The 20,868-nt window shown below is 41.3% G+C and overlaps 1 protein-coding gene across 2 annotated transcripts in view; it reads right to left on the minus strand.

Annotated features, from left to right (window-relative positions):
- Positions 1–20,868, minus strand: part of ARHGAP27 (Rho GTPase activating protein 27) — a 70,402-nt gene that overhangs the window by 26,979 nt on the left and 22,555 nt on the right. Inside the window, exon 1 of one of the 2 annotated variants that reach the window (XM_042474465.1) lies at positions 8,268–8,390. The exons of the other annotated variant lie outside the window; for it this stretch is intronic. Coding sequence (XP_042330399.1) covers positions 8,268–8,333 — 66 coding nt within the window. The 5' untranslated portion in view covers positions 8,334–8,390. Of the gene's footprint in view, positions 1–8,267; positions 8,391–20,868 lie in introns of those variants that run through there. 2 annotated transcript variants of the gene reach the window in all.

Raw genomic sequence — 20,868 nt, forward strand, 5'->3', positions numbered from 1 at the left:
TTAAAGATTTTATTTTATTTCCCTGGCTTTATTATGAAGTGGGGAAAAATAAAGTTTTTTAAAAATAATAAAGATAAAGCTTATCACAAAGGCCTAAAGGCAGTGATCCCTGAAACAGATTATTCCATCACCCCACCACTTTCAAGCACTCCCATTTTAACAGATAAGGAACGATGACCTAGCCATTCAAGCAAGAAAAGGGGTAGGTAATGTGTAAACCTATTTCTCAGAAAGAGAAGGCACTAGGCGCCAACACATTGCCAAGTTATCCATGTGCAGGTGAGAAGCAGCTGGCTCCAGCAACCCAGAGACAAAGAATAAGGCAGAGCCTTTCAGTACATCTTCAGAGGCTCTGCTCTGACATATTCCCAGGATAAAGCTTCTTACTGTACTTATAAAACCTGGTTCTGACAGGCAGGTTCTAGTTCAGATTGTGCTTATGCTATCTTGGGGGCTCTCTTTACTGCTGTTGCCTGTATTCCAAAGATCAGACACTAGAAATTAGGTTCTGGGACCTACCCCCCCAATCTCATCAATACTGTATATACTCAAGTATAAGTCTAGAAATTTTAGTCTAAAAATTGACCTGTGGATAAGTTGACCCAGTTTTTTGAGGTCAATGTGAGCACTGCACTTTAACTCTTAAGAACCATCACCTGGTAAAATACAAGAACATAATCTGTCATGGAAGCACTGACTCCCATCAATTCTCTCATCCAGCCTTTAGTATGAGCACCAACAGTTATGCCTGCTGGAATTTTTCAAGTTCGTTGGCACTGTTTTCCTTTGCTTCATCCTTTAGATCCTGTGTTACATTTCCATAAGTTTTACCCTCGACTTATCCTTGGGTCATATCAAAATCCATAATTTTGGCCCCCAAACCTGCCTTCGACTTATATATGAGATTGACTTATAGTCGAATATATATGGTATTTTAATCAGGGATGGAGATGATCTGGCCCTTCAGAGATTGTTGCACCACAACTCCCATCGGTCCTAGTCAGCATAGTTCAACAACATCCTGATGACTGCACATTCCCCATCCCTGCTTTACAATGATAATAAGTGTGCCCAGAAAGCAAGCTTGCAGTTCCCCTCTAGTTTCTCCCATGACATCAATTCTCTTTTTTTCTGCCCATGCCATGGACTGCTTCATTTGCTAGTTTCTGCAGACCCAGCTGCTGTTAAGAGACATAGGAGCAGCTCAGGCCAGTTTTTCCAGTTGGTTGTCATCAATCAACTCTACACATATAAAACCACAGTGACGAAAGAAAGCTTGGGTAAATACAGTATCACGTAAAAACAAAGTAGAAGAGACAACAGTCTTAAGTTTCTTTTCAGTGCTCAGATATTTACGTAGGTTTCCATGTTTTTGGAATAAGATGAACTAAATAAGCCTTTAGGAGACAGCTTGGTTAGTGGTTTGAGTGTTGGACTATGACTCTGGAGACCAGGGTTCAATTCCCTGCTTCGCCATGAAACCCACTGGATGACTTTGGGCAAGTCACGGTCTCTTAACCTCAAGGGGAAGGCAATGGCAAACCTCCTCTGAATAAATCTTGTCAAGAAAATCCCATGATAGGTTGGCCTTAGGGTCGCCATAAGTCAGCAATTACTTGAATGTACACAACAACAACAACAAATAAGCTTTTGGGGGGGGTTTGAATCCCAGTTCCATCATGTAAACTCACTTGGTGACCTTGGACAAGTCACACTCTCTCAGCTTCAGAGAATGACAATGGCAAACCCCCTCTGAAGAAATCTGCCAGCATAAAGCCCCATGACAGGGTTGCCTTAGGATTGCCATAAGTCAGAAATGACTTGAGGCCATACAACAACAGCAAGAAGCTTGGGATAGCCTACCAGTTTTACTAGTCTATACCCCTCCTAAAAATAATATTTGTATTTCTTAAAGCCTAATCAGAGTTATCCAGAAGAAAAATTCTCCCCCCAACACAGGGAGAGTGGAATGGTGCATGAGAGACCATGCTCAGTCTGCCTGCAAGAGTGAAAAAGGAGCTTTCTGGATTGAATGAAACAAGAACAGAGAGAAGAAAAGCTGCAAATTGTACTGTTTATTAGCTAAACTACAAATGCAGTTCTGGGGACGTCATAGTTAGAGCACTGGACTGAGTGGCCATGGGTTCAAATTGAGGCCCAGTGACCAAGACTGATCCAGACTGGGCCAGACTGAGCATTTGTTGGACCAGACACTATCTCCCAACCTTACCTACTTTTTCACTTGGAAATCAGTTTGCAGCAACAGAAGTAAGCTGAGGACAAATTGGGAAAGTGGGAGAAGGTAAAAAAAAAAGAGAGATATTTTAAAAGCAGCTGACAAAGCAGGATGTCAGAGGATAAAATAGGGCTGTCCTTGCCAAATCGAGGCAGTTGGAGGGTGTATTATTGTGAGAATAAAAATGGCAGAAGGATCATATAGATCTGAGCTGCTTGACTGAAAGGGACATAGAAGACAGGGAAAGAAATGAAATAAATACAAAAATAGGGACATATTTGCCTTCCTAATATATTTGAAAAGAAAACAAATATTACAAGCAAGTCTTGATGTTTTCCATTCTGTCTCATATCCAAAGGAAAAGGCTTTTAAGTTTTTCTCTCATATTTCTCACAGTTCAGAAGAAGCACAAACATCTGACTGGGTACATGCAAAATCCTATGTGCATACTTTTTCAGAATACTTTCTCTTCTTTGGCCTATGGCTAGCAATATAAAACCACAAACTATCTAGAAATAAGCTTTACTGAAATCCAGTCAATAAAAATTGGGACCATGGCAGAAGACAGAAAGCATGCTGGTCAGATTTAAAGTCCCAAGTTTTAGTTTGTGTGACCACCCTATTAATTACTATTCCAGGACTAATTATTGTTAAGCAGTATTTACACAGAGTCATGTTGCTAGATGACTTGCTGGGCATATATTAACATATAAATCCTGCCCATAAACATATACTGTACATTAATGACAAGCAAGACCTGGAAGCTAAGAAGGGTCAACTCTAGTTATTACTGTACTTGGGTAGCAGACTGCCAACAAATACCAGGAGCTGTAGGCTACATTTCAGAGGAAGGTACTGGCAAAACAACCTCTGATTATTCCTTGCCTAAGCAAACCATATGAAATTTATGGGGCCGCCATTCAGTCAACAAGTGACTTGACATACACACAAGACTCATTAGGGTAGAGAAGTCTTCAGAACAGAAAAGCCTAGTAGTGAATGGGGTGGAGCAAAGTTAACAAAATTCAATACGCCAGTTTAAAAACATATTCTAGTGTCTGAGGACACTAGAAAAGTCCGGATCAGAAAGAGGATCTATAAGAGGGCTAAAAGGTCAGAGTGTGGCCAAAGTTTAGGAGCTAAAGCACAGATTTTCCAACAGCAGTATTTGCACAGTCAGCAGGTAGACATCCTTGAGTCTGCCGGGTGTGTTTGCACATAGAATAAGATGCAAAGATGTTACAACACAGATATGCATACAGACGGAGTGGCGCAGAATGACTCCAAATGGGGAAGTGTCAGCTTTATTCTTGGACACATGCAATTACCAGGAGTTAAAGACACAAATAGATCCCAGGTTGTGCAACTCAGTTTCGAGAAGAGGAAAGAGCACCAAGAGACCCTTTCAGAGTCAGAGCAGGGTGGTGGGCTCCATGGCTTTCCGAGTCTGTGATTATTTGCAGCTTAAAAGGAGTTAAATGAGAGTTGGTGAAACAGAGAATTTAAGCCAAAGAGACTCCTTGCTGATGCGATCCACATTTCTTTAGTCAAAAGGCTATTGGGTTGATATTGCAGGAATTCTCTTTCCCCAACTTCTGTAAGGTTCTTTCTCCATCAGTTGTAGATAGCACAGGTGGAGAAGGAAATAATACCAAAAGGCCAAAGAGAAAGCAGGGAACAGTGTAGCTCAGAAGCAGTCTGGAGGCTCAGAATAGGAGTAGTGGGGAAGAGAAGGTTATTTGGCCCAAGGGCAAAGCTGTAATTGAGTCAAATCTCTTCTTGCCCATGAGTTTAATAGATAGCTTTAGGCAAGCTACTGTTCTCAGCTCTGCCCCCTAAATCTGCCCTTAATGTGGACCGAAGGAGTGCAAATCTCTTTTTGCAATATTTCAGAAACCTGGAAATGATGAATACAAAGAACTGTAAACAGTCATAAGCACATAGATGTAGCACTGCTGGATCAGGCTAAGGATCTATCCAGGTCAGCAATCTGTCACTAGTTGAACAAAACAAAGTAAGGAAACAGTAAATGTATAACATACAATATGGACTGATGGTTTAAATAATGTTTATCAGTGAAATGGGGAAAAAACTGTTTTTACCAACATAAATCTAAAATAGTTTTCTACAAGTGGAACAGATATACATTAAAAAAACCACTAATGCAAAGCACTTACCCATTACCCGATATAAATATTGTTGTTGCGTGCCTTCAAGTCATCTCCAACTTATGGTGATCCTAAGGTGACCCTATGATGAGGTTTTCTTGGCAAGATTGTTCAGAGAGTCTTTGCCTTTGCCTTTCCCTGAGGCTGAGAGTATGTGACTTGCCCAAGGTCATGCAGTGACCCATGGCTGAGCAGGGATTTGAGCCATAATCTCCACAGTCATAGTCCAATGTTCAAACCACTACACCACACTGGCTCTTGATAGAAATATGATTTACCTCATATACCAGTAGCAACAAAGGAGACAGTATATCTGAAACAGCTTTACATGAGATGTTCTGTTCCAAGGCAAATGTGTTTCAACATAATTTGTCTTCCTCAGTGACTTATGAATAATAATAAATCACCTGTTCATTAGTGGCAGAATAAAATGGTTTTCACCTTCTCAAGTCATCCCTCTTCCTTCAGTAGTCAGATTTCCTCCCAAAATCATAGAATTGTAGAGTTGGAAGAGACCATCCAGTCCAACCCCTGCCATGCAGGAACTCTCAATCAAAGCATCCCTAACAGATGACCATCCAGCCTTTGTTTAAAGACCTCCAGGGAAGGAGACTCCATTACACTCCATGGGAGTGTGTTCCACTGTCGAACAGCCCTTACTGTCTTATACTGGCTGGTATAAATTGTGTTTTTCTCCTGCTTAAAAACAAGACAGTGGCTAAAACCTCTATACATTCACAAAGCATAGTACAAAAAGTATGGTTAATCCTAAATCAAATTACCTTCAGACAAATGCCTTGAAAGCCATTTCAGACCATGGTTTGAACTAATGGTTTGAAATCAAGTGCAAGTCATAGTTCATCCAATTTGGACATCACAGTAAACTATATTCAGAGACAACTAGGAAAAGCTTTATGTATTAATGGGAGGAAGGTGTAAAACCCTGACCAGAGTTTAGAGAATGGAAATGCCACAGTCTGGAAATAGCTTGCATTGATATCTGGATATTTGGTCCAGTAGAAAGTATAGCTATTTTATTTTATTTTTTTGGCATACCCTCTGGAACATACATTGCAATAAAACTCTGATTCTTTCTAGACCCGAGTAAAATGTTTTCCCAAAATTTCTCACCCTCTTTCCCAGAAGTGAAATTGGGGCTCTCAAATAATTTCCTGGGAGTGTGAAGTTGAAGGCTTGCATGGCTGGCATCCATAGTTTTTTGTGGGTTATTTTGGCTATGTGGCTGTGTTCTGGAAGAGTTTATTCCTGACATTTTGCCAGCATCTGTGGCTGAAGCTGCTAGCCACTGATGCTGGTGAAACATCAGGAATAAACTCTTCCAGAACACGGCCACATATCCAAAATAACCCACAAAAAACAATTTCTAGGGACCGTAGCATCCTAGCCACAATTTTACATCTCTTATCTAGTATCATTCTGAGACATTTATGGGGTAGAAGAAATGATGACCAGAACAAACAAAGTGGAGAAAACATTTGTGAACATATACAAAGAGTGAAAAACTTATTCAGAAATTATGTCAGGGAAAAAACCTCTTCTGATAAATTTCAGCTCAGCTCTACAACTTCCACCTTTGTGTCTCTGACTAAAATTAGGCCTTTGTTGTTTACTTCCCTTTCCTGTCCCAGCTAGGCAAAGACAGGGAGGAGGAAGAGGCATAATAAGCCAAAAATAGAGGGGGAAAGCCATAAATCTCGTAAGAATGCCTCAGATCCTCAAAGGAATTTTCTACATCTAAATGCAGCAGAAATGGGAGAATTTCAGCAGCAGACTCTTTCCAAGACACAGTGATGGGGCGAGGGACAACATATATAGCAAAACTCCTTTCTATCCAACATATACAGTATAGCTCTTTCAAGTTTAAGGCTTAGCAGCCAATCTGGGGTGGCATGTGCAGGATCTCTCCCACTATAAACATTTTGGAAGCGCCCCTGTTTCAACCTATAGTAGTCACTATTTAGAAATACACTATCTCGTAAAAGCAATTGGGGACATGGGTAGGGGAAGAATACTGTAACTGCATTTGTTGCAACAGCTCACACATTTTTCTTGTATACAGAGTTATTGGAATGTTGAATTTCTGCGCACACAAAAGAGAAAATAACAAACATTTTTGCAATGCACACAATTCGCACATGGAATTGACTGTCACAGGATAAGATAACTGCCGTTGGCTTAAATAGGTTTTTAAATGAATCAGACAAATTCATGGAGAATAACTCTTAATAGCTCTCTGGGCCAGGCCTACCGTTAGGCAGGATGAGGCAACTTCCTTAGGCATCAGATTTTGAATGTCATGAAAGAGAAGCAAATTGTTTCATGCATTATTGTTGTCTTTTTACTCCTAGGAGCAATGGGAGACACCTGTAGCATTTTCTACTTCATGTATTAGTTAGCTTGGTTGGATAGAAGTACTGTGCAACATAACCTACGTTAGTGGCATTATACGCTGCTGCATTTCAGTCCTGGAATGGCTGCATACTTCCAATAGTCCTGATTTGGCAGGGACAGTCCCAGTCAATCCTCTGCCATCCCACTTTTTCAGCTGCTTTTAAAATGTCAGGTTTCTCTCTCCTCCTCCCACTTTCTCCTTGTGTCCTCAGCTTACCTCAATGGCTGCAAACTGAGTTAAAAATGCTGAAGTAGTTTGTGCTCAGTTAACTCAGAAGGGGGAGAAGGAGACAGAATATTGTCCTTCCCAGTAGGTTTAGGCAAAATCAAACTGCTCTAGCCTCTCCTCTTCATCAATAACAACTTTTAGCTATCTTGATCGCAATGTGATGTTCATAGAATGATAAGTTTGTAAGAGATCTCAAGCCTTCTAGTCCAACCCCCTGCCATGCAGGAATACACAATGTTGCATGGCTACATATCTCCCAGTTGGCTACTGGTCTAAATGGCTACATGGAACCTCCCAGTTCAAAGACAATATTCCATATGAGGACCTGGGGAACACCAACATCTTAATGCCTGGCTTGTGGGCTTCCCAGGGACACCTAGTTGGCCACCTTGAAAAGCAAGATCCTGAACTGGTTTGACCTGTCAGAGCTTGGAGGAGGTACTTTTTAGACTACAAGTCCCATAGTTCACTAGCCAGCATGGTCACCTGCTCCCCTTCACCTTTCTTTCTAACTACAGGGCTCCTGTGCTTCCTGCAGACTTTGGTAGACTAACCACAACAACTGACTGTCTGGCTATCATGGCACAGGACAGAGGAGCCCTATTGGGAAATGTGGAATGGTGGAAACACTTTATAAATTCCCTAGTAAGCTCTAGGTACTTTGCACAGGAGTAAACATCGGAGGGAAAAAGAGTCCTTGGTAAAGGCAGACCAGAATCTGCTGCTATGAGGAATTTTTTTTATTGAATCAATAAAAGGCTCATCATGTTTCAGGGATGAAATCCTCTTCTTCAGAAGCTGAGTCTTTACAAATCATAGCTGATTATGTTTATCTTTACTATCTCACTAGGATTTCCTTACAACGTTGGACCTTGGTCCACCTTTTCTGACTTCCAAAGGTAATGCAATGTCTTTTAACCAAACTTTTGGCCACTTTTACCCATGCCAAAATGATGAATTTTAAAAAAGAATTCAAGAGAAACCAAGAATACTTATGTAGAAGCCATGTATTGCTATTTCCAGATGTATTATTGACCAAATATTGTTAACAGCAGAGAAAAAGAGAACATGCAAACCTTATATATGCCCAGAGGCCCTGATCTATTCCCACATTTCTGCTTTGATCCCAAGCATTTGAGACAAGTTCTGGATAGGCTGACAGCAAGCTTTGGCAGCATTCTGACACATTAAGCAACACATGTCCCTTCCCATAGCTCCATACCTTGGAAAATGTAGATAGGCGAGGCAGCCTATGCCAGCGAAGCGATTTGTGAGCCCAGTCATCCATTACTGATATGAACCCCAAATGGTTTTTCACGGAGCAAAGACGCAGCGCGTTACATGGAGGAAAATGGCTGAGCTGGTGTGTATTTGTGGGTGGAGAGAAGAGCCACTTTCTCAACCACGGGCCAATGAAGAGAGAAGAAGCAACGCAACACACTGTGCAAAACAAGAACCTGGTCGTTCGCCTGTTGCATGCTTCCTGTTGGGGTTTGTGGGATGGAGTGGTTGCTCTGACAACAAGGGTGTTGGGCCCTACCGAACACCCTCTTTTGACAGTTTGCTACTAACTCATGAAGGCCTCCACCTTCTGCCCTTGTGGAAGATGTACAGAGTCTAAAAAGAGGCAGGGCGAGGCCTAAAGCCGAAAGCCACATGCCTAAATTGCATGTGTCCTAAAGCCACATGCCTAAAGCTGAAATCAGCCTTCTCCACCCCAGGGCTCTCCAAATGGATTGCAACCCCCAGCATTCCCAGTTAGAACAACAGCCATACTGGCTGGGGATGGTAGAGTGTGTAGTCCATTACACTGCCAAAGGGCTGCAGTATTTCACTGATGGGGCAAATGCAACTCACACAAGCTGATAGGTTCATGGTCTCTTTCGACTCTAAGGACTTTATCACATGAAAATCGTGAGATCGCAATTAACATTTTCACACACAATTGCAATTAAAGTGCCATTATTGTGGGAATAAATAGGCAATAAACAGCAACAAATCATTCATGGGGAAATCCTGTGAATGATTTATTACTGTTTATTGCCTGTTTATTCCCAGGATAATGGCTCTTTAAAAGTCCTAGCAAGGATGTGACAATCCAGGTCAAATTATTAGTGGTGCCAGGTTCAGAGCAAAGAGAGTGCTCATTTTCTGGGGGGGGGGGGGGGGGGGGGAGATGCAGAAGATAGTCTTTTTCCAAATGCTGTTTTCTTTTTTCATTGAAAAATGGGCATTTGTCTGTTTTATATTGCAAAAGCTGCTTTTCGTATATTTGTCCCTTCTGAGAAAATCTCAAAAACCAAAACAAAACTGTTCCCTTCCATTTTTATCAGGGATAGAGGTGGCAACCTCAGAACCAGAATACTATTGGTATGATGATGCTCTGTCCATAGAGCCATCAGACTTTTACCAATGTGGGGCCTTACAGATGTTATTGGACCACAGCCAGCTGCAGATGTTGGGTCTTACAGCCCAACACACCTGTAAGGAATCTACTTGGAGAAGATGTCTATAGCACAACAACAGTAAAAACAACTTCCCAGCATGGAAATGGAGAACGGAACAATATAAAAACTTTGAAGTGAGTCACCCTTTTGCAATTCACAGTATAGCATATAAAATATTTATGTGTTAGCAACAGAAAAAGAGAGAGCCAGTATGGTATAGTGGTTTTAGCACTGGAATACAACTATGGAGACCAGCATTCAAGTCCCCACTTGGCCATGGAAACCCATTGGGTGATCTTGGACAAGTCACATTCTCTCAGACTCAGAGGAAGGCAACAGCAAACATCCCCTGAACAAATCTTGCTAAGAAAACCCCATGATAGATTCTCCATAGGGTCTTCATAAGTCAGAGGCAACTTGAAGGCTCACAACAACAACAGAAAAAGACCTTTACTGAATAGACAGTGCACTGAGTATAGCCTTTCATCTGACCTTCATCTGGTTGCAGATACCCCACAGAAGTGTTAGATCACACTGGGTGTGGCTGGTCAAGCAGTATGAGCAAGAAATTGAACTATAAAATGACTATCAAACAAATGCCTACAGCACTAACCAAAGAACGCCTGGATTTTAAGAGTGCTAGAGTCACTTTAATTGAAGGCTCAATAAGAGTAGCCCTTGGCTGAGCAAATTAACTGGGGAGCCTTAGAGAACACAAACATTTCCCCACTCAAATATCCAGATTTTGATGTGTGTGTGTGTGTGTTATGTACCTTCAAGTTTTTCAGACTTATGGTGACCTTAAGATGAATCATGGGCTTTTCTTTGCAAGGTGTGTTCAAAGGAGGTTTGCCATTGCCTGCCCTTGCACCTTGCACCCTCACCAAAATATGCCAGACTTCTGGCTGGTCACCTCAACAACCTCCTTTAATTTGGTTAGGCAGCTGCAGACACTGCAGTTCAGGTCTCTTTCACACTACACAGTTATAGCACTTTGATACATGGCTACATCCTACAGAATTCCTGGGTTTTGTTGTTTGGGAAGCATTAGAGATCTCTAGATGAGAATTCTGAATACTCCTTAAAACAATTAATCCACAGTCCTGAGTCTGCAAGACATGAGTAGGTCTGTTGATGATAGGGTGACTTGGAGGTCTCTCATTCAAAGAGTCACCATAAGTCAAAGTAAACTTGAAGGTAATTAACAACAACAAATTGAAAATCCCAGGATTCCATAGGATGCAGCCACTGCCAGTGACATCATTAGGGGGGTGCAGACCGCACCAGGTGACTCCCTAAGCCGGAATGACACCACTTCTGTTCAAACACCTGTATTTGGACAGAAACTTTGTGAAATTTGCCTGTGTCTCTTTAAAATGCTTTAAGAGATGGTTAGAGTGAGGTGAACATTAGTGGGAGAAGAAAGGGGGGGGGCTCAGGATTTTTTTAAATTCAAATTTCAAAATTTAAATTTTTTACATTTTTTAAAAATTGAATTTTTAAAAATTATTCTTTAAAACTTTTATTTAAAAACATTACGTTTTACCAACTCTTCACTATGTATATGTAAATACATTTAGGTTATGCATATGGTATTGTAATTTGAAGGTATAATTTTAATTTTGCTAGTTGTTTATGTCACAACTATTAGCATTACATTCAATGGCATATGGGAATTATGATTTATAAGTAAAGGTAGTGCATTTTTTTGTTTTTACTAAGGATTCTATATGGTCTGAAATGGGAGCAGGAAGTCAGTGAGGGGGGTGACGCCATGAGTGACTGCACTGGGTGACACCAACCTTAGGGACGTCTCTGGCCACAGCAACTAAAGTGGTATCAAAGGGATTATTCACATGTTTTTAGTGTGACTATGTGAATAATCTCACTCATGCATTCCGGGTTTGTTATTCACACTTCTATGCACATCTCTATGAGTTTGCTTGCTCACATGTGTCAGCACTCGAATAAAGATGGAGTTGATGATACGAATATATTCAAAGTACATTCAAACAGTGGTGGTGTCACTAGTGTTGGTGTCACCCAGTGTGGTAGCTCATGATGTCAAACCCCCCATTGACCTCTTTCAATAGCACATCATACAGAATCTTTAGTATAGTTTTTGTACTATCATTACTGATTAATCATAATTCCTGCATATCATTGAATGTCATGGTAATAGCTGTGATATAAAACAACTGGCAAAATTAAAATTATGCTTTTGAGTTACAATATCATATGCACAACCTGAATACATTTAAATATGCATAGTTTCATGTGGTTGAAGTAAAAACTTGGTAAAAGGTGATATTTTTAAAGAAAAATCTAAACAAATTAAATAATTTTTTTTATAATTTAAATACTTAAAATTAAAAAACTTTGGGGCCTCTTCTTTCTCCTCCCACTGAGCCTCACCCCACTCACACCATTTCTTCAGCATTTTAATCTGACACAGGTATATTCCATAATCCATTTCTGCCAAAAAGAAGATGTTTGAGGAGCAGTGGTGTCATCCCCCTTTAGGATGTCACCGGTGCAGTCTGCGCATGGGTGTGTGTGGGGGTCCCCATGACACCACTGTGTTGAAGGCATGTGGAGTTTTATTCTTGTTTATCCCAGGTCTATTCACATTGTTTATTCACACAGTCAAGAATCCGAATCTTTGGGGGGAAAGTGTGTGTGTGTGTGTGGGGGGGGGGAATCCAACATCGATTATCCAGGGTTAAGTGGGGGGTTCCCCCCTCAATTAATTGGATGCATTCAAAAGGCATGTGAGTAACAAAGATTCAACCCAGATTCTACCTACATTATTTTCATTATCTAAATAACCCCTCCAAATGTAGTGTGAAACAGAGGCATAATATAACCCTATTAATGTTCTTCCATATCCCCACAGCATCTCATGGAGTCGGAGAATATTTCCAGGTAAGTGCTCATAGGATTATGCTCTTAAGTTTTGAATGTATCACAGAGTTCTCTCATCTATGAGACAATGCTAGGCAAGCTTCTTCTTATAACAGCATACAATGCAGACATTCAGCTACATTGGTAAGAAGAGTCAGATTCAGTTAATTTACATTAAGGACTACTGTGCCCCACATCAGCACCTGAAAAGATCCAAAGATTATCGCCCAAAGATTATCAGGCAACAACAAATACAGCATTCTATTTGGTAACATCTACATTACATTTTGGCTCCTCTGCTGGAAATGCAAGCAGAGCTTCCTAGAAAGTCCTGCTGGGATAGACCATTTTACTTATAATCTCAAGTAAAGTGGTCTATTCCAGCGGCACTTTCTAGGAAGCTCTACTTGCACTTCCAGCAGAGTAGTTAAAATGTAATGTAGATGTTACTAAATAAAATATTTGTTTTGATGTTTCTAAGATGCTTCAAAATCACTTGTAAGAAACACAAAAACTATGTTACATTTTGCAGGAGAAAAGAAAATCCTCATCTGCACACCATATTACATGTAGTAAACCAACCAGACTACCCAGATCCTTCTCCATTAAGAAGGAAGTATGGCTGCCCCCCTTCAACCCATGTCAAATTCCACTGTTAAACCTCTGACAAATATTTTAAGTTCATTGTGTGATTACATGAATTATGACTTACCCAAGGAGAAATGAAGGAGCTATCTGAGTCGGTCAGTGCTAGCCATCTCACCTAGCTGGATTGCTCTATAAACCGCCCCACCCTGGCCTTAAGTTTTCCCCCACCTTCTGGGAGGACAGGTAAAGCAAACTGGTCATTTGCATAAGGGAAGGAAGGAGGTGAGGTCCTGGATGCTTTAACTCTGTCAGTGCCACACTCATTCCACCTCCATTGTCCTTAGCCACTGCATCCCTTCCAGGGATCTGTGGCTGAGAACCAGTGCTACCTCAGGAAAGGTCAGACCAGGGTTGTAAGAAGCCAGGATTTGCCAAACAGTAGCCCAAGGGCACTATTTTTCATGCATAGTAGGATTCAAGCAGGGATTCCCAAACTTTGGTCCTCCAGGTGTTTTGGACTTCCAACCCAGAAGCCCCAGCCAGCTTGGCCAATGGTCAGGAATTCTGGAAGCAGAAGCCCAAAACATCTAGAGGACCCAAGTTTGGAAACCACTGCCAGAACCTAGAAAAGTTCCTTCTTTTTGGAATATGACTCTCAACCCCTCTCTCACAACAGAATCACCATTAGTCCAGAAAATAAACCTTTCCAGTTTCTGGTTCAAGTTTCCAAGACATGAATCCTTTAGAGTGGCATCCAGTTTATGCACGATAGAGGGAACTGAGCCTTTAGTGGTTTGAGCATTGGATTACAACTCTGGAGACCAGAATTCGAGTCCTGCTCGGCCAATGGGTGACCTTGGGCAAGTCGTATGCTCTCAGCCTCAGGAGAAGCCAATGGTAAACCTCCTCTGAACAAATCTTGCCAAGAAAACCCCATGCTAGGTTCGTTTCAGGGTTGCCATAAGTCAGAAATGGCTTTAAGGCACACTACACACAGAAAAGCATTTGCAGCCACACACCTGGCAATACGGAAAGAGAGATTTCCCATATCCAAGGCTGCCACCTGCAGCTAAGTTTGACACACACATCCCAAAGATTTTCTTTAAACATATATACCTGTATCAGATTACCAGTTGACGAAAAGAAAGGATAGAAGGAAAATGAAAACATGTCTAATATAGATTTGTCCTCTTACAGGTATGGTCTCTCTCTTTTCCCATTTTCCAATACAGAGCCAGTGTTGTATTGATCTGAAAGTGGAGGTTGTCAATTTGGCTATTTAAAAAATCTCACAAAGGCAATCCTCTTTTAAAAGCCATGTATGCACATAGCTGTCATAATATCTTCTGGTTATTGTTAATGGAGTAAAGAAACCAATGAACAGTATTGCTAGGAATCATAACAAAGCCTCTCTGGTTTGCTAACGCTTTCACCTTCATTTCTTAACTGCAAATGTTCACCATCTGATTTATAGAAAAAGCTACAGAGGCTGCATCTACACTGCAGAATTAATATAGTTTGATACTGTTTTAACAGCCATGGGTCAATGCTATGGAATTATGGGATTTATAGTTTTGTGAGACATTTAGCCTTCTCAGTCAAAGAGCTCTTGTACCACAACAAACTAGAAACATCAAGCTTCCATAGGATGGAGTCATGACAGTTAAAATGGTGTCAAATTGCATTAATTCTGTAGTGTGGCAGCAGCCTTGTGTTCATAAGCTTTAAAAAAAAAAGATCTAAATTGAATTTTCATCTACCTGCATTGGCCAAATTCAGTAAGTACAGATGCTCCCAGACTGGAGAAGACCATGTTGCATCTGCCTGCCATGTGGCTGTCAAAAAGGAAGAGCCTTTTAGGGGGGGAAAGTTGGTAATCTTAATTCAGCACCATAAATATAGAGTAATACATAAGTGTTCCTACCTACACTTTTAAAAACTAAGCATTATTAGCATTTTCTTTCCCCTCTTGCTGGAATATGGGGTTTCATATTTTCATATCTAGAATCAGACATATTTTAAAGAGATCATGGTGACATTTGGAACACTAGAAAATTTCACATGTCCGAAGACATGCGGAAGACCTAGAAAGCACTACATAAAGGTTAAATGGGTTTGCTGATCACTCTATACCCCCCTCCCCCAGGCTTTCCTCATATTCTCTTACAGGAAAGACTGAGGTAATCACATCACAAATCCTTTGCAGCCTAATCCTATGCAATAGCAGTTGTCCTAAAACCCAGTGAAATCAATCAGATGTACCAAAGTTTGCACAGGACCAGGTTACATGGCTGCGCATATCAACGTAAGAGTAAATCCAACCAAAAACTGTGAGATTGACTTCTGATTAAAAGTAGGATCTTGCTGTAAAAAGTCATTTATGTCAATGGCCGTGTCTATTTCCCATAGTGAGAAATTCCCTGGAAGGGCTATGCATCTCAGTGAAAGTCTGGGCTAAATTTAGAATTATGGCATCTACATTTCCCCTACAACCCACAAATGCAGGAACAAAATAGTGGCTCAAGGAGACAGATAGAAACTGAAAGAATGAAGTGCCACTGAGCACTTGCTCACCCCAGTAATTTTTTCCCAATATCAGAAAGTTTGCATACCAATCGTTTCATAGACAAATCTACTCCATCAATTTTGTATGGCTATTCATTTTGATATTTGCTTTCTTTCTTTTCTTTTCTTTTTTGTAGTCTATGTTTTAATGTTGATAGATGATTAATATTTTCATTGCATTCATTGTTTTGCATTGATGGCTTTTAATGATTTTATTTTTCAAGATTTTTAAAAATGAAGTTGTTAGCTGCCTTCAGGGCTATTTTTTTTTCTTTAGTGGAAAGGTAGAATAAAATGTCAAACAAGCAAGAAACCCAACCATTCTTCTTTGTGCCTATGACTTGTTCTGGGGTTTTGGGAGACCTGGTGTGTTGTGTAGAGACTGTACAGTACTTGACTTCTAGGGTGGACAAGCTGCACAAGGAAGTGGGTGTAAAAACAATTCTCACTGGTGCTTCTGCTGAGTTGCCACATTGCTCTGTCACTATCCCAGCTCAACTGAACCTGCAGGAACTGCCTACAGAGAAAGCACAAATAGGCATCCTGCAGCCTCTCTATAAACCACTATGTAAAGTAAAATAGAATTGAGCTTAGCCAGATAGCTTCTGAGTGCATACTTGTGGGTGACAGAGCTCAAGCATGCACACTATGGCATAACCAAGATTATGAGAATCATGGTGCCCATAGTTATATGTGGCCTTTGACAAGGTCCACTGCAGTCCTTGGGATACCAACTTACCCTCATAGCACCCAGCACTCCCCCGATTTTAGGGACCAACCTGCAGTTTCTGGCTGAAAACATTAAAAACTGTCATAAAACACTTTTAAAAGTTGTTGCAGGGCTCTCCCGCCCCTGAACAACCAGATCCTACCATTGCCAACAAACTAAAAGACAACTGAAAGTGATGTGATGTTACTGCCAGTTGCCCCACATAGTGGCTGCACACCTCTTCTGTGACCCTCTGGAAGATGTGAAAATCAATCAGTGCATATTACCAAGTTCTGGATCTTGGCTAAATGCAATACATTGGTAGCCCCATTGAATCAATGGAATTTACATTTTTAATTTATCATTAATAAATGAACCTACTCTAGTCAGAACTAGCAATTGGATCCAGGCGTATGTGAATGTCTTTCAGCTGGCTTGACTCAAGAAACTTACTTGGTGCAAGAGGTTGGGTTGTTGCACCCAGTACCATGTTCTGCCTATTAAGCATATAGATTTACAAGCCAGTCAACCTCCTCCAGGTGTGTTGGGGTGTAACTCCTAGAAGTCCCCATTTGTTCAGATTATAAGAATTGTATTTTTATACAGTCATAAGGTATGACAAAGACACATAGGTATGCAGAGTTAAACTATTTTCTCCTCTTCCTGCTTAGTTAGTCATCCTATCATGAAACCACTGCCCATGTCTTCAGTTTTAAAATTGTTGTCCTGGAATAATGTCATAACCCAGTTCTAAGTGGGAAGCAAAGCTTTTGCAGGAGAGAATAAACATGTTTAGGGATAGGGCTTTTAAAATCTCCTGACTCTGGCAATTTTCTAAAACAAACATGAAGAGACAATGCCAACATGCCCTTGCCATAATTTGAGTTAACTGCCATCATCTTGAGCAGTGGTGCTCACCCCATAGTGGTAAGATGAGCCAGCACTCCCAGGCCAATGACCATAAATGTGAAATTCTGAATAAACTGACCCATTGCTTATTCATGTGTATTCCTGCCCTCCCCCATTTTTATAGTCCAGAATTTTGGGGATGGGCCAAGTTACAAATTGAAACAAAAAGCATTTGTATCTGTTTATCAAAGGAGGGATCGCCTAGCTATGATCAGGGTGGAGAGAATATACCTTCTCCAAATGAATGTGTGAAAGGAACCCCAGATCCTTTGTCCTCAAAATAGTGGATGTTCCCCCAAACATCCACTATGGCTGCCCTTCTTGGGGCTGGGCCTGTGCATCCAGAGTCTCTCTCACAGGGACAGATACCTGGGAGGCATGTACGTTGGCATTTGCACATTACTGCCAATTAGTTCAGCTCCAGCCAGTGCCCCAGGGTGTGGCCTCTGGCATCCACATGTTCCCACCCTCACCCTGCTATTTATGGCACAGCCAAGAAGACATAGGTAATCTGAAGTGCCAATGCGGAACAAGAGCCAAAGTGGCCAGACACTTAAGCACCATGATAGCTTGAATCTTCCTTAGGAAGTTTGCTCCCACCATAGAATCACATTCATAGAGTTGGCAGAGACCACAAAGGCCATCCAGACCAACCCCCCTGCCATGCTGGAACACACAATCAAAGCACCCCTGACAGATGGCCATCCAGTCGCTGTTTAAATACCTCCAAAGAAGGAGACTCCACCACACTCCAAGAGAGTGTGTTCCACTGTCAAACAGCTGTTATTGTCAGGACATTCTTCCTAATGTTGGGGTGGAATCCCTTTTCCTGTAGTTTACATCCATTGCTCCATGTCCTAGTTTCTGAAGCAGCAGAAAACAAGCTTGCTCCCTCATCAATATGACATCCCTTCAAATATTTAAACAGGGCTATTATATCAGCTCTTAATACCATCTCTTCTCCAGGCTAAACATACCCAGCTCCCTAAGTCTCTCCCCATAAAGCATGTTTTTCAGACCTTTCACCATTTTGGTCAACCTTCTCTGGACACGCTCCAGCTTCTCAACACCCTTTTTGAATTGTGGTGCCCAGAACTGGACACAGTACTCCAAGTGAGGCCTGACCAAAGCATGATGTGATATCATCATGCTTTTCACAGGATTTCAAGGGCAGACCCTGCCATAAAGAAGAATGAGGCAACTGCTTCAAGTGGCAGATAATAAAATGAGCTGTGTGTGTCTCCCCCCCCCCAAAACTGGCCTACTGCCCTTGTGTTTGTCCCTTTGTCGATAATGAAGTTAAAGTTCAACTACCAGTCAGATTTTGTACACAGGAATACAGGAGGGCAGCCTCTGGTCCTTTGACTCAGGCAGCAAAATGTCTTGAAGTGGCCCTGAGGACACCTGTCCATTTTGAAAAACAACACAAAAGGGGAGAGAGGTGGAGGTTGACAAGTACGGCCTTTCCCATGGCATTTTAATGTGTACACCGCTATGATCTTGAAAAAGGAATAGCGGTATATAAGAATAAAGTATTATTATTATTATTATCTCCATACCAGGCAAGGCTTTACCCGTTTACATATTTATTTATTGACTTTATATCTCAACTTTCCCCCAAAATAGGATTCAAGGTAGTTCTGGAAGTCCTTACATCTTAATTAATGGGTTACTGTGGTCAGTCACTTTGGAGGTAATGAATTACAATGCAACCAGGCATTATATCTTGGCCTCATTCCCACTTACTGTTAATTCGGAATCTGATCTGAATCGATGAATCAGGTCGGCAGCACAGCGTGGTTCACATTACATCTGCGCTGATCGACACAGCTCCGGAAGAAGGCTGGGGATGAGAGAAGGCCGGGGAACAGAGCAGGCCGGGGATGGAGAGGCAAATGACGGGAGAAAGCCAGGGGCATTGTAGCTGCCCCCATCACAGGGAGCGGATTCGAGTCCGCATGGTTCACATTGGGCTGAATCGATTTATTTTAAAATAAATCCATTCAACCAAAAAGAACCAGAAAAAAAACAGTGTCTTTTTGACATGGGTTAAATGGATCTAGAACATGGCCCCCCTTTCGGAATCGCTTCAGCAATTCGAATTAAGTGGAAACTAGGGTCGTTTGAATCAGTTCAAACCGATTCATGATCTGCTTTAAAAGGTAGTGGGAATGAGGTCTTTGTGGGTGTTATTTCCAATAATAAAGTGACAAAGGAAAGAACATACCCTCCAACATTTCATAGATGAAAACAAGCATCTTTAGAATTTAGTCAAGATGGCAAAAGCTCTTAATGAGGAATATCACACAAACTAGGAGAGGCTGCAGGAGTTTGCTTTGGCCTGATCCTACTGGGAAAGACAAAATCCTTCCCCTCTCTTCCTTAATTGAAAGAAAATTACTTCTGCACTTTGATCTCAGTTTGCAGCAAATGAAGTAAGCTGAGGGACAAAGGGGGAAAGTGGGAGCAGGAGAGAGAAACTGGGACGTTTTAAATGTAGCTAAAAAAGTGGGACAACAGCAGATTAATTGGGACTTTCTGTCAAACCAGGACAGTTGAAGGGTATGGAACACATTTCGGGTGTGGCATCCTCAAATTACTTTTAAAGGACCTTTTTAGCAGCAGGGTGAGTGGGTAGGTGGGCGAATCAACATTTCTGTCATTGTCTTATCAATCCAATTTCCTACATTCCTAAGCAACCTTACTGATTTTTTTTTAAAACACTGTTAAATTATCCCCGCAGCTTTGTTGTGAGTTACAGAGGCATTGCTTTTAAAGGGCAGTTCTTCTCCCACCTTTGGCTCAGAGGCCTGCCACCACATATTGGCAACAGACTCTGCTTATGAGAGCCTTGGAGCTGTTTCCTATTATAGTGCTGTGATTCCACTTTTAACTGCCACAGACACATCTCATGGATTTCTGGGATTTGCAGTTTAAGGTGGGTCACTTAGAATTCTCTGCTGGGGAACTCCAGTGCCTCCCCAAACTACAAGCCCCAGGATTCCTTAAGATATCATGCAACCACAGCATTTAAAGCAGAGTTATAGTCCTATAACTGTGTAGTGTGAAAGGACTCCAGTTGTCCTCAGCCATTGTAACTAGAGGACTATAGGGTGAGGAGGAACCTGCTGAATGACTTGTACTACTGGCTCTATCTTTGTACCTCTTAGCCTGCCTTAATAATCGCTTCCTGTGAGAACCGGATTGCCCTGACTGCAGATTTAAGAAAACCTCCCTTTATTGAATAACTGAGTCATTCATAGGACACGTGGAGTCTTCTAAAGGACAATAATTTTTCCTCTCTCTTTCTCTCCCCGCCTGACCAAGGAGGCATGTGAATTAACCGAAACAGCCTGCCTGGGAGACTCTACCTTTTAAAATCTGATCTAAGGCGAGGTTGCATACTATCACCGTATTTATTCAACTTGTATGTAGAAAATATTGTTTGTACAGCAGGCTTAGTGTCAGAGGCAGCAGAAGTGAAGATCAGAAGAAGGAATATTAACAATGTAAGATATGCAGACGACACAATGCTACTAGCAGAAACCAACAAGGACCTGGAACAATTACTGAAGAAGGTCAAAGAGGAAAGCATCAAGGTAGGCTTAATGCTAAACATTAAGAAAACAAAAACAGTTACCATGGAAGAGCTACAAGGATTCATCCTAGACAACAGAAAAATCAAAATACAGTAGTCAAAG

Source organism: Sceloporus undulatus, chromosome 6 (genome assembly GCF_019175285.1).
Source record: "Sceloporus undulatus isolate JIND9_A2432 ecotype Alabama chromosome 6, SceUnd_v1.1, whole genome shotgun sequence".
Classification (NCBI taxonomy): domain Eukaryota; kingdom Metazoa; phylum Chordata; class Lepidosauria; order Squamata; family Phrynosomatidae; genus Sceloporus; species Sceloporus undulatus.